The 14,682-nt window shown below is 42.6% G+C and overlaps 1 protein-coding gene across 1 annotated transcript in view; it reads right to left on the reverse strand.

The window, feature by feature from the left end:
• Positions 1-149: 149 nt before the first annotated feature.
• frem3 (Fras1 related extracellular matrix 3) overlaps positions 150-14,682 on the reverse strand; it is a 39,228-nt gene continuing 24,695 nt past the window's right edge. The window contains exons 7-24 of the mRNA XM_042485329.1: positions 11,616-11,765; positions 11,328-11,537; positions 10,633-10,830; positions 10,383-10,547; positions 9,912-10,094; positions 9,692-9,822; positions 8,717-8,875; positions 7,936-8,239; positions 7,730-7,861; positions 7,306-7,637; positions 5,766-5,958; positions 5,575-5,679; positions 5,120-5,247; positions 4,893-5,027; positions 3,426-3,552; positions 3,130-3,317; positions 2,110-2,256; positions 150-1,367 (exon numbers count right to left, since the gene is read on the reverse strand). Coding sequence (XP_042341263.1) covers positions 798-1,367; positions 2,110-2,256; positions 3,130-3,317; positions 3,426-3,552; positions 4,893-5,027; positions 5,120-5,247; positions 5,575-5,679; positions 5,766-5,958; positions 7,306-7,637; positions 7,730-7,861; positions 7,936-8,239; positions 8,717-8,875; positions 9,692-9,822; positions 9,912-10,094; positions 10,383-10,547; positions 10,633-10,830; positions 11,328-11,537; positions 11,616-11,765 — 3,557 coding nt within the window. The 3' untranslated portion in view covers positions 150-797. The remainder of the gene's footprint in view (positions 1,368-2,109; positions 2,257-3,129; positions 3,318-3,425; positions 3,553-4,892; positions 5,028-5,119; positions 5,248-5,574; positions 5,680-5,765; positions 5,959-7,305; positions 7,638-7,729; positions 7,862-7,935; positions 8,240-8,716; positions 8,876-9,691; positions 9,823-9,911; positions 10,095-10,382; positions 10,548-10,632; positions 10,831-11,327; positions 11,538-11,615; positions 11,766-14,682) is intronic.

Below are 14,682 nucleotides of genomic sequence, written 5' to 3' on the forward strand. Positions count from 1 at the left end.
TTCACCAGGGTGTAGTAATACCTTTTTTCATCTTCCTACATTGATATGTACACAGATAGTTTTGCATCTGATTTCAGCCACATTGACCTGAAAAAAATGTAAAAAAAAAAAAAAAAAAAAATCTGCATTCGCAAAGGCCTAAAATGACATTTACAATCCCTTTCAATGACACCATATTGGTATTGTTACTCAGCAGTGGGCAGGAGTTCTGCAGGCTTTTAAAGCACAACAGTGATCAATACTAAAAGTCATTTATCACATCATTCATTAAGGTCTGTTTCAACTAACATTCAGTCCATTGGGCTCTACTCTCCACAAAATAAAGAACAACAAAAAATAGTCATAAAAAATTGGTAAACTGGTTATTTTTAAAGGAGGAAAAGTATTTTCTTTCATTAAATTTAAACAAGGTTGCCCCTTACTCTTGATATAATTGCATTTACTGAACTGGGGTTTTCATGCATTCATTTGCAAACTCAGAATAAAGCGAGATACTTTACAACTTGGCAACCAGTGAAGCATTGTGAGGGGCTTCTTCGTACATCCATGATTCAAAATGGGCTGCAGAAACCCACAGTACATTATAGCAAGAACTAACCATCATCGGAGATCAGTAAGCCTCCGAAAACTCTGGTGCATTCTCTGCATATAGGCCCCAGGCACTGTCATATTGTGCTGTCCGCAGGGTGCACTGGGCTCTATTCAGTGCTACAAGAGTTGGGCTTTAAAGGCACAATGGTGGAGGAGACTATCATAGTCTTTTTAATAAGGGGCAGGTGTTTGAGGTGGATCCGTATCTAGACCTCAGAGTTGTCTGAGCTGCTCCACATGCCCGCTGGGCTGTGGCTGTAGCCGCTGTAGGCTGAGGAAGAGGAGGTGGCGTAAGGAGGGAACTGGGTCTTCTTTTCCCTCTTCTTGCGCCGCAGCAGAAGAATGACGATGGTGGCGATGAGGCAGATGAGAAGGATCAGACCTGCGAGGCCCACTAACATGGGCAGGGTGGAGGTGTCAGCCAGTTCTCTGCCTGAACTTTCCAGCAGGGGGCGCTCCAGGAGGGCGTCACGGTTAGGGGACCAGGGCTGGCGCTGGCTGACCACCATGCGGTCTGCTCGGTCCAGAGCGATGTGTTGGATGTTGGTGCCCCGGTTGTTTTCGACGCCGATGTCCTGGGCCACACCAGGGATGGAGAAAGCGGGGGCGGCGCGGCGGTGGCGGTGCAAGGCCACGTTGGAGGTCTCAGGCTGCTCTACAGACGACATGCTGTGATGCAAGTACTCCACACTGCGCTTACCGATGTTGCGGTTGGCATTTTCTCGGGAGCGGACTGTGTAAATAGTGTGGATGAACCATTCTCGACCGGCAGCCACCTGAAGAAGAAACACATATAAGTTTTCCTAACCGTATTTACATAACCATAACTACGTTTTTCACTCAGATAAAACCAAATGGATGCTGTTCACCAAGGCTAATCGTACAGCATCTTTTATAGAAGCCCTATTATGCTCATTTACGGGATCATATTTGTATTTTGCGGTCTACTAGAATAGTTTTACATGTTTTAATGTTCAAAAAACACATCATGTGTCTCCCAGGGAGCCAAGTCTGCTCTAATCGGTCAGCTGACTCTCTCTATGCACATTTTATTCTATTTGTTACATTGTGACGTCACCAAGTTACAGAAGTAAACACTGAAACTCAAACCAGCTGTTTCAGGCTGCTTAGGAACAGCGTCTTCAGGGGGAGAGAAAGTGCTCCCTTTGGCTTAGGCTTTGGGTCTTATAGGCCCCCTTTAATATTCATTTTGCACATGGCACTTTCATATAGACGGCAGCACAGTACAATACCTTGGTATTTTACTAATACATTGATAATAATTAGCTTTTTATACAGAAATAAGAATTGTTTCCTTTTTTACACAGAAAAAGAATAGCTGAATCTTTTTCTTTAGATCTGGGGATGGGGATGTCATATGTGTAAAAGCTGCTGCCGCTATTTACCGCTATTTGTCTGAAAATGAAGGTCAACCTCAACTAATGTCCTGAGTCTTGAAAAAGGTTTGAATGAATCTATGATGTTTTTATGTTAAAAGAACAATCTGTATTTAAAGACCTGGAAAAGTGGAGATGAGGAGAGTGTGAAGCCGTCGGATCCTGGCTGTCTGATCAAAGGAAGACCCCCAGGTGTGTCTTGAGCCAGTGTAGCCTTAAAAGACACATCGCCAAATGCTGTAGCTTGAGTCTCTGGCTGGGCCTTGTCCTGCAGGAAAAACACAGAAATTCAAGAATTAAACTCCACTTCTTTTGAAAACCACAACCAGTGGTGGACAAAGACACAACTCTGTTTCTTGAGTCAAAGTGTAGATAATCCTGGTCAAATAGTACTCCAATACAAGTGAAAGTTACATTTTTACATGAGTTAAAGTACTAAAGTACTTGCTTTTAAAATACCCATGTATTCAAAGTATTGTTCCTTTTTTTTTAATCTCAACGCATGGTGTATATTGTCACAATATATTTACAGAACCTGATGACTAAAACAACCCACTAGTCTAGGTTAAATCAACTTTTTTGTTCATCATTTTGTTTAATTTAATCTAAAGAAATATAAAACTTCAGATTAAAATAAACATTAACTGCAACAAGACTCACAGCAGAAACTCAACAACAATCAGCTTTAATCTAGACCGAAACATGTAAGCTGCTTTATCGACAGTACAAACATTAACTCAACTTCTATTACGCAGCATTGCCAGAATTGTGAAACAGTTTGATCTTTCCTCGCCAACTATTTCTACTGATGAGCTGCCTAATCTGAAAAGTGCATGCATAAGGTAGAGGTACAAACCACATACAGAAGTGCATGATAACAGTTTTTGGACTTTTGCATCTTAGAAAAACAAACAAAAAAAATCACCCGCTGACTTCAATGCACACGTATCGAGTAAAGTGCGCCTTCATAGAAATGCATCAGAGTCAAATTACAATATCTGTATTTCAAAGTAATGAGTTAAAAAACTATACTGTGCTTGTACCTAAGTATAGTAAAACTGTACTTTAGTATAATACTGAGGTAAATTTACTTAGTTATTGACCACAACACCATAAAGTATGTGGATTCATTGCATCTTACCAGGATTTTGAATCTGTAAAGCAGAGAGGGAGCGTCGGCCAGGCAGCCGTACTCCTTGTTGGTGGGGTTGTACTTGGGAACGTAGCCGTCTGCTCCGGTGCAGAGGAAGACTTTCTCAATGCTGCAGGAGAAGGAGTCGCCCAGGTTCTGGACTGGATCCACCATCACGCGGCCGTAGATTGTAGAGCCTGAAGTGAAGAACAGGGGAAATGGTAAGTATGATGGGGTCCTCAGAGGGTTAATGGTCCTCTGCTGTAATGTTTACTAATATCCACTAGGGGGCAGTGATGTAGTACCTTCTGAAAAAGCAGCATCAGACCCCTCTCCAAAGCCCATGGAGCCATCGGATAACCACAACTCCTTTTTGGACAGCAGGAACATCTGAGTGTTGAGGCTAAACTCGGCTGCAACTGGGTCACTCACCTGGAGCACAGAACAACAGTTACAGAACAAAAAAAACCATTCTGGTTGTGAATGAAAGTGATACTGCAAAAAGAACCCATCTTTATAAGAAAGTGTGTAAATGCTGCACACTTTTCCTGACAAATTAAATTCCCCTGAAAACAATTAGAAGTTATTAAAGTCTAAATCAGTGGTTCTCAACCAGAGGTGCTTCAGGGAGTTCCAGGTAATTCTCAGAAAAATGGAGAACAGTTTATTTTCACTACTTAATTCACTATAAAAGTGAGCCCAACGTGAGTAAAGAAACCTTATATTTTCCTGTTTTTTCCTAAATGCTTCCTCATGTCCTCTCTCCTTCTGTTATCCAGAAATCGTCCCCCCTTCACCATCATGGAGGATGTTACAAACTTCTAAATCAGTGTTTCTCAACTTTTTTCATGTCATGAATCCCTTAATTGATACACATAAGGTCATGGACCTCCTTGATTAGATCCAGTCCATCTGAAAACATGTACACACAAAGACACGGACATACAGCCAGAGGCACAGAGGCAAGCAGGGACAGAGGGACAGGGACAGAGAGACAGGGACAGAGGGACAGGGACAGAGCTCTCCGTGTGATAAGAAAGGGGCAGAGACAGAGAATCACCACTGACCAGCGCGGAGGAATGCGCTCCGAGTATAAATGGCCAGGCGACTGCTGACGAGCGGCTGCGTGACAATTAACATATCGGGGTGCTTCCTCGTCTAATGTGAACCCAGCAGAACTTACTAACCTTACTAACACTGGGCTCACTTGCACAGTTGATTAAATCCTGAAAATAAACTATTCCCCAATTTTCTGGAGACCCCCTGGAACCTCCTTAAGGACCCCTGGTTGAGAACCACTGCCTTCAAAATGCACCTTGAGAAGAAAGGAGGCTTCTGGAGGAGCTTAAACCGAAGACGCACGAGTAGGCGGAGATGTGAGTCAGTGAAGCAAGGAGACGTGTTTTGAAATCATATCAGAAGCACTCAGAGTCATAAGAGTGGCTATACTGATTATAAGTTTCACTTTTTACATGGTAATATCCTCAGCTATAGTTGACAACTATAGAATTTTGGCCTCATATCTAACAGCCAAAATCTTTTCAGATAGAGCTCTCTGAAGAGAAATCTTACCAATTACATAATGTACGTTATTTTAGGGATCCTCCACACAAAAAAACAGTTCAGAACCACTGGTCTAAATGATTGTTAAGGCCATGTATTTGCACTGTCATCTTGAGAAAAACATGTGTTGTTGCTTTGGACCTGACTGTTGTTAATCCAGAACTAAATAATAATAAATTAGGTGAGTTTGTCAGAATATGAAGGCTAACCTGCTGGAAACGAATGTCCATATCAAACGTAAGTGGCTCTCTCGGGTGGCAGACAGGAGGGATGCTGAACTCCCCGTTGGGTGATGCTATGCAGGCGACCAACTTCACAGTGTAGGTCCCGGAGTAGTCTCGCACCTAAAGGTCACACCGAAACAATTCTCAGGCTGTATATGACGTTTATGAACAGTTCAGCACAGCTGGCAAGTTTTGACTTCATATTGACTCACAGCAAAGTCTGAGACAAAGCTCCACTGCTGCATGGGCTGGTTGTAAGTCGGCTCAGTCCTGACCAGGGCGAGAGTGAACGTCAGCCCAGGGTGGTCGGCACAGATCACCATGGATGACACGCTGGTTCCTGAAAACAAACATGCATCGTCATAAATCTTTAAAGCTGTATTTTGTCCAAACTACAACTAGCCACAGTGTCTACTTTTATATTTATAGAGTGACCTTTTACATTGTTTGTGTCACTCGCTTCCTGACTGTGAACGCTGAGGGGTCATTTTGACATTTGCTGAAATGACCTCTGCCACTTTCGCACAGGAAGCACCCCTAATGTGGAACTCCACAAATAGATGAAGAGAGGATGTCGGCCACAGGGGTAATCCAATAGGAGGTCGCTGTATAGAGTGACAACAGTGGATGGTTTTAGGGTGTGTGTGTGTGTGCGCCACCTCCTTACCTGGATGAGACATAACAAACTGTCCCCTGAAGCGAGCTTCTGTCTTAAAGTTGACCACCAGACGTCCCTCCTCATTTATACGCATGCTGGTTGGGTACATGGCTCCTGTGAGAGCAGAGAACAAAGTTACAGAGTGCTTCACAAATGGACTGTAAGAACCGGCAGGGAGCAGCAGCGCTCTGAGAACATACCCTGTAGCTCTGCCTCGGGTGGGCTGCCGATACCGTCCTGCCACAGAATAGCCGTATCGTACACAAAGGTGAGTTTGAGCTCTGACTGCAGGTCGAAGTGCTGCCAACCTCCCACAGCCACTGGAGAATGGAAGACGTAGGATACAAACAGAGGGACGCGCAGCGTGACGTAGGACTGGACCAGGTTCAGCACCTGAATTAGAGACAAATCAGAAATTTTTAAAGATTAAGAAAAGTGTCTCTGCAAGAGTTTAAAAGCCTGTTCACGGCAGAAAAAGGTAAAGTGAAATTTATCCGCACATTCATATGTGAAATGCTTGGTGACAGTGACTACACGCAGGGATATTTGGAAAACTATTGTAGGTGACAAACTAACCGGCCGGGAGCATGCTGCTGCCAGTCACAAAAACTCAAAAAGCTTGTTGCATTTCTGTTTGGATTTTACATCATGAAAAATGTTTTAACAAGAGGAAAAAACATGGATGTATAAAAACAACTGGACTCAGCCTGAAGGCGTGCCCCCAATCATCACTATGAAAGTTGCGCAGCGGCACCTGAAGTTAAAAAAGCTTGATTTCTGCAGTATGAAATTACTCGGTTCTTCTGTATTGTGGAATAGAGCATGCGCAGTAGAGCCTTACGGCAGCTGTAGAGAGACATACATTGAAAATCTGACCTAAAAGCATTTCTGGCAACATAAACAATTTGTAAGTTTTTTTTAAACTGACAAATTAAGGTACTGAACTGGTGAGCAAAGGACTTTGAGAACCCTCTGTGCTTTTTACTTGCTAACTGTCAGTTACTGCTAGTTAGCAAGCTGGTCAGCTCAGTCAGTAAGAAAGAAAGAAAGACCAACTTTAAAGTAACCACAATTGAATAAAAAGTAAAATTCAGCTGAACTGACAATAATGTTGGATTCAGGACAATTCTGAGAGGCACAATAGAGGTAACCGAACAGAAAACTGACAGTCAGATTTACAAATGTTTATTGTTTTATAAAGCATGACTTGTTTATCCTGAAGTGGCAATAAGGGATAAACAGACTTGGGAAATAAATACCTGCCATGTGTTTTCATGGTTTTGTGGTGAATTTGTGTTACTCACTGTCAAATCACATCTTTATTTTGAGCATGGTTGTATAATTTTGTGCCATCAAAGTAAGCACAGTGTGCCACAGTAATATTCATCAATGCAAAGCGCAGTGCGCCAAATATAGTTATATATATTATACTTCCTTTTTCTATTATTCTCAGTTACAGAGCTAAATGCAACGCCAAAACAAAAAACAATTTATGGAATCCAACTTCCCATGTCTTAGCATTTTAAGACCTTCAAATTATTCATCTAAGTCATTTTGATACCAATTATCTTTTGACTGATGAATTCAGTGCCTTTTAAGACTTTTGGAGGATCAGTGGGAACTCTGAAAAAACTAGCATGGATTATCTTCTACCCTGGAAGTGAATCCACTCATCGATAAATGCTGGCGTAAATGGGCCATAAGACTGTTTGATACTTGTGTCCTTTCTGTGTGTCCTACCTGTCCATCGGTGCCTATGGAGCCTCCGCAGTCATTCAGCAGCTCTGACATGTCGTAGTAGCTGGTGAACTCCCAGAGGCAGGCCTCCAAGTTGAGGTTCCTGTAGAAGCGCAGAGAATTGGCTGAGCGCATGACCGGGTTGTACTGGTAGGGTGAAGTCTCGCCGATGATTTCAGGATTCTTTGTTGCATCGGTGATGAAGCCGTGGCCGGTTTGGATTTCGTTGAAGTCCAGCAAATTGGAGCAGCGATGGTTGCCCACACGCGTGCCGTCTGGGCTCAGGGTAAGCTCAAAGTTGGACAGAGGTCTTGTGGAGATCACTGGTAGCATGCCTGTTGAGAGAAAAGCGTGATAAATCCTGGGTCTTTGTATAGATGACTAAATATGAAAGTCTAAATGGTTGCAACACATGTCTACAGCTTACCATCCATGTGAGGCATGTTGACAGTGAGTTTAATGAGGTTGGGGAAGTCTGGGTCATCTGGACCGGTATAGCGAATCTTAGCAGAGAAAGGTTCAGCCCCAACAGTGCCTTGGATACGAGGCTGACACATACCTGCAAACAGATGTCAGTTCATGACCTTCATCCCAAGCATTAGTTTGCAGTTGTCCCCTATGTCCCACACTCACCTTCCTCCTTGCTGATCACAGCAATGGGGCTGGACAGCTCCAAACCAGCATCTCCATTAGCATTGAAGGCTCTTGCTGCACACTGAACCCTTGAGCCGCTCTGGAAGTAGATTGAGTCCAAAGTGATGGACTTGGTGTTGGTGAAGAAAGTGTTGGTGTCCACCTCCCTCATGGGGCTGGTCACTCCATCGGAGCCGGTGGGGGCGCTGACAAGCCAGCGATACTGAGTGAGAGTGTCGTTGATGTTCTCAGCAGAGCAGATGGAACCGGTTTTGTCAAAGTCGTGGTACTTAGGGTTGCAAGCCTGCAGTATGTGATATAACAGATGGCAACAAAAAAAATTATTTTACCATAAAGTCCCATTGAGATTAAAATCTCTTTTAAAGGAGTGACCTGGACAAAGCAGCAGCCATGCAAAATCACTACATATGAAAATACAACCTGATATGCAGAAATTCTCAATAAAACAGAACAAATATTTAAAGACCATGACAGACCAAGCTGACGGTTGGCTGTCGGTCTATGTTGGGCCATCAGTAAGTGTCAGTTGCCTTGGCCACTTTAAATTCATCAATGGATATAAACATTTCTAATTTTACATCTTTTGCACATTGTTGCATGCCCAAGGTGCATAGCAGCAAAATGCAGGTTTCCCCAGATCTGTCAAACCCAGGGTACATTAACAAGCAGCCACCTGGAGGAATGTAGCTGGTAACTGCTGGACAAAAAACAAAACTGATGTGTTTGTTGCTCTCAAAAGCAGCAGAGGCATTAAACTCACCGTTACACACACAACAGGGTATCCATTGGGTGGGTTGGGCTTGTCTTTGGTTTTGACTGTGTCGTCATACATGAGCAGGGAAACCACCTGGGGCACGGCAGGGAAGGTAACATCTGCCACACTGTCCATCTCCTCAATGTACACTATGGCTTTGTTCATCTGGCAAGAGAAGGAAAAGCATCTTTAGCTGGTTGTCAACTTCAGAAACTTCATTACCTCTGCCAAATAATAACAATAATAATCCTTTTCACCATCTCTCCAACAGATTTATTCTATCTTCCTCAAATTTTGGTGCCTAACATATTTGAATTTGTCACGTGAGCGGTAAACGTCTGAATGTAGAGTACATGGTCAAATGTCGCAGTTCTGTTTATAGGTTTGTCTACTGTTTGGCTCTATAGGGACATTCCCCTCAGCATCTCATTCCAGAGGGAAAAGCTTTTTATAAGACTCTGTGGTTCAGGCGTGCTGACAGCAATGCCAGCTGCTGCCTGGCTATTTTAACACAGGCTGACATGACAGGGGCGCACGTGTGTAGATGTGCAGCACTGTATGTGCGCACATACAGGACTTGCTACTGGTTTATATTTTTGTGTGTGTGTATGTGCCGTGCAGCCTTTGTGTTACCTGTATTTCTGCCACCATGTTGTCATCAGGCTTCATGTGCACAGTGAAGGCCTCTCTCATCTCCCTCTCGCCATCATACAGGATCTCAATCTCCACAAAGTGCTCCTTCTCACCCTCTTTGAACTCAACATCTTATGCACAGTAAGACAGTAAAGTCAGCATTAATCCAAAACATACAGAAACTCATGGCTGACAGCAATGCCAGCTGCTGCCTGGCTATTTTAACACAGGCTGACATGACAGGGGCGCACGTGTGTAGATGTGCAGCACTGTATGTGCGCACATACAGGACTTGCTACTGGTTTATATTTTTGTGTGTGTGTATGTGCCGTGCAGCCTTTGTGTTACCTGTATTTCTGCCACCATGTTGTCATCAGGCTTCATGTGCACAGTGAAGGCCTCTCTCATCTCCCTCTCGCCATCATACAGGATCTCAATCTCCACAAAGTGCTCCTTCTCACCCTCTTTGAACTCAACATCTTATGCACAGTAAGACAGTAAAGTCAGCATTAATCCAAAACATACAGAAACTCATGAAAAGGCACTTTGTACTAAACCAGGTTCTTACCCTCAGACAGCGGGTTGTAGTCTTCTCCAGAGGTTGCAGAGCCGTCTTTAGTGTGCACTCTCACCACTGAGACCTTTGAGGTGTCTCCGATGCGCAGGATGGGAATCTTTACTATAGCCACGCCGCCTTTGTTCTGAGGTTCACGTACACTGTACTTAATCTCAGAGAATCGGATGATGGGCTCTAGAATAGGAGGAACATTAGAAATACAGATTAGCCAAAAAAAAAAACATAAAATACATGAAAAACAGAAAAATATATAAACACCATAACAGAACGGTTGTTACCTGAGGCCAGCTGTTTGCAACACTGTCTTTTTAGGTGCAGTAAAATACTAAACTTGGTCAAAAACAGTTTTTATACAATTTCTATGATGTATAGATGTAAAAATTAATTTGCACTCATTTGCAGCAACATCTATCCTTCATATTTGTTGCCTTTAAAATATTTTTATGTTGGTTAAGTACGTACTGTCTTTCTCGTCTGTGACTGTGATCACCGCCTCCTTTTGCTCCCCGATAGAAGCTCCATATGGAGACTTGCTCTTGGGAGTCCCGAGGACGAGGCGGAACTCCTCGTCTTCTTCGTGAATGGAGTCGTCCATGAGGCTGACCACACACGGCTTCTCCGTTTCACCTGGAGAAAAATAATCAACACCCTCAGATAAGTGCTGCTGGATGAAGAGAAACAGAGAGATTAAGAGAAAGAGGGGAGGTCTCACCTGGTAGGAAAGTGATGATTGATGCATCAGTATTGGGCCTCTCACTGTAGTCCATCATGACCTGAGCAGAGCCTTGGCGAGTGTAACAGCGCACCGTGGACCTGACGCTAATGTCTCCACTGCGGTACACGATGGCCGTTACCTCCCCATCGGACTCATCCGCCTTGTAGCTTCCTTCCTTAAACTGAACCTTCGGCACTGCAAAGACAGTAAGACTTGTTACAAAAGAGACACACTGCATTTGTGCTAAGGGCTGCAGTTTGCACCAAATATTACAATTTGTAGTTTGTGGCACCCTTTAAGCATTTTCATGCACTATATACTACACCAGGCATGTCAAACTGGTCCACAGGGGGGCCGGTGTGGCTGCTGGTTTTGTTTCCAACCAAGTAGCAGCACACCAGACTTGACTCATTTAATCAACTGATCTCCATCTTCAGACAGTTGATTGGTCAAACTGTGTGCTCTTGGTTGGTTGGCACAAAAACCTGCAGCCACACCGGCCCCCCTGTGGACCAGTTTGACATGCCTGTACTACACTATATAGTATATCATGTAGTATATGTCAATGTTAGGAGATATATAACGCATTTCAGTGTTTAAAAAAGTATTTGTCAACAGAACATACTGTCAAGGTACAGTTGGCTTGGACATACTATACTCTGTCAGGTTCTATATGTGTGCTTGACACTCACCGTCAGTGAACGTATCATTGATGGTGATGGTGGTCTTGCTCGGTTCTCCCAGCACAGCATTCATGGGCATCCGTAACACAAGGTCAAAGGTCTCAGGCCCCTCCAACTCCGGCTGACCCAGATCATCTAGGATGGTCACTCTGAACGTCTGCATCGTCACCCCAGGAGCAAAGTCTAAGTTGCGACTGATGCCGACGTAGTCCAGTCCGGCTGCCACACAGAGAGGAAACCATGAACTAACAGAATGCAAAATCATGACTTAATGTTGTGTTGAACTGCTGATGTTACCTTCTGCAGAGACAGGCTCGCTCTTTCTGGAGCGCACGGTAACGGTAGCCGTCTTGGACAGGTCCGTTCCCGTCCTCCAGACCTTCACCTCAACGTAGCCTGAACTCTCATCCACCACATACTCAGGTTCCCCAAAATACAGCGAGGGCTCTGTGGGGTTTGGGAATGATAAGAATTGATGAATTTATAAAGACATGGTTTAGTTTTAGAATCCTGAAAGGTCATCACTTTTTAAATTAAATAATCAAAATAAGCCAAAGTACTTGCACATGAAATGCACTTATCATCATGGCATTTTGTCACAATATTATATTCTCATTAGCTCTGCTGTTTTTAGGAGCAAGAGTTTCTTGCTGGACAGACACAGCAACATAAGCTTTTAAACGAGCTGTGTTCAGGGACAAATTGGCAGGAATAGCTGAGCAAGCTCTCTAATTTTTGACTCAGCACAGGAAGAGAGCTGTCATCCCTCTTATCCTGTTCTCCTTCAACCTTCCTCCCCCTCACTTATCTAAATCCAGACAGCTCTGTCTGAAGTCAACGCCAAAGGGCCGAGGATACACCTGAAGAATTAGCCGTGTGCTTGTATGTGCACGAGTGAAGGGATGATCCCAGTTTCTGATGATAGAGCAGCTAATATGAAGTATGGTGAGGGTTTGGCAGAGACAGAGAGGCAACCGTCCCCTCTGCAAAGACAAAGGGCAAGAATTCAGACCCCTGGAACAAATTGTCAATTCATCTCTCCTCACTTCTGCATAAAGAGGGTTTTCATCCCACTCTGTCCGGCCAATGTTTTTAGAGATCGACTGATAGTGGCGCAGACTCAGGACTTAAGCTACAGCAAAAAACAAAGAATGGATAAAGACACAGAAATTCGCACAGTAAATTATAGTGCCAATTTCAAATAAGACACCCTTTATAAAGAGATTGTAGATAGTATGTAGTTAAAGTAACTAATGGCTTTATTCATGCTTGGTAAATTAACTACAAAAACTGTTTTCTTCTCTGGATTTTAATTGTGTTCAACCTGTTTTTTTTTTAATTTACTTTTATTTTATCAGATTTCTTGGGTTTAAGTTGTGTTTAAACTTGTGTTTAAATCCTCCATTCTTCATCTGTGCACTTTTATGTCTCTAGGCTTGTATGTGTATACATATAAGTCTGTCTTTATGAAGCACTTTGATACTAAACTTGTTTACTTTTTAAAGTGTTATATAAATATAATATGAATGTTGTTAATCTATTAATGAATGTTCAGGGTTTCTGATTTCTAATGAACCCTTAAATCTGTAGTTACAGATGCAAAAATGATATTTTAAAAGGCTGTTTGTGATAATCCACCTTGATGGATTTAGGAGCTAAAAGAAAAAGCAAGCGTAATTTTTTAACGATTTTTAACGACTTGGCAAATCCGAAGTTGTCCACATTAATGACTTTTAAATCATTTAACAATAACAACAATACTAATTCAACAATACTTGTGAATTATTTAACACTGTTGACAGGTTAACAAAGCCCCCCCCCCAGTGGAAAGCTCTTTGAATCACGTGTGTATGATAAGGTGCCATAATAAATAAACTTGTCCTGTTCATACTACCTTACTTCACCTGGTAGGATGACGAGATGCTGGCTAATAAGATATTGCTGGGTAATCGATGCAGCTGATCTATTTAACAGACACTATGAATCTCCTTTACTTGTTTTTTTAATGATTTTTTTGCATATATCATTACTTATTATAAATGTCCCTTTTGGCAAAAGTGGCCATTGTTCAGCAAATGTTACATACCCTTCAGGCCGTGTTTAGGTTCATCAAACATTTAAAAAAATAAAATGAATGTGTAAAAATTAATGAGTTTGAAAAATGGTCATGTGACTTTAGACCGATCAAATATATTTCATTTTGTCTATTTAAATGTTCTTCTAAAGTATTTTTTTATAGGCTAAAACACTCCAGTTGCTCTCAATTATTGATGCTTGAACAGAATTGGCAGGTCCTGGGCTTATTTAGAATTTGATGGATGTTGAAACAGACAACTGATGCCGAGTGAAGGATGTCTGGCACACTGTCAATACCTCTGAGCCTTCAAGACAGCTTTCTAGTAGCAGGGAGGATGAGAAGGGGGGTTACATGAGGGAACTGAGTGCCAACATGGCAACCTTAAAGATCAGTGGGAGGAAGAGCCAGACAAATACAGTAACAATGGAGGTCTGATGCTGGCGAGAGTCCAAACCACAAGTTTACCCAGACAGGCAGATGGTTTTACACACAAACACACGTACTCTGAAGCAGATTTATGATGGGGTCTTACTTTAGGACCCACCAAGAAGTAGAGCCTCAATAGAGGTTTACACTGAGGAGTCATCTCTTGTCTCTTTGCATGTCTGGGAATGCACGCTAATTATTTTTACATAAAGTTCAATTGTACTCCTCTTGGGAGGGATGCTTTCTCTGCATGTCTGTCACTACAACAAGCATGCCCGGGAAATTACCTCGGTGAAAGGCTGGAGATATGGATTAAAAATGTGAGGAAGACAAAATGACTCTATTACCAAAAAAAGGCAAGAAGAAATGGTAAGAAATGTGAACTGCCCAGTTCACAAAGACTACGTCTCCTCGGTGGCAAAACTGTACTGCAGAATATGAAGAAATTTGTATTTAGAATATTAAAAGCTGGCCTAATAACCTGTGTCCGGATGATACTAAGGTGTTGGAAGGAGCCTCTAACTCCTACACTGAATATGTCGACAGTTCAAATGATGGAAACTATTGGATGCTAGAAGATGTTGGGAGGACTTAAAATGGGAAAATGACATGATTAAGGAACAATGGGACAGTTTCATCGGATATATGTCTGGAGAGAACAATTTGGCCATGTAAAGACACTGATGATGTGGTACAATCACTACTGAGTGACACGTTGCACTAATACCTGCCACATTACTGCTAAAAAGCTGCCTTTTTTGTATCAGTGTCCATCAGTTAGTTTACCTGCTTGTTTGGTTGGGTTTTTTATTTGATTTTTGTTATTTGCTCATTCTTTTTCTGATTTTCTTGTTTAAAAAT

The sequence above is a fragment of the Plectropomus leopardus genome, chromosome 4, assembly GCF_008729295.1.
Source record: "Plectropomus leopardus isolate mb chromosome 4, YSFRI_Pleo_2.0, whole genome shotgun sequence".
Taxonomy (NCBI): Eukaryota; Metazoa; Chordata; class Actinopteri; order Perciformes; family Serranidae; genus Plectropomus; species Plectropomus leopardus.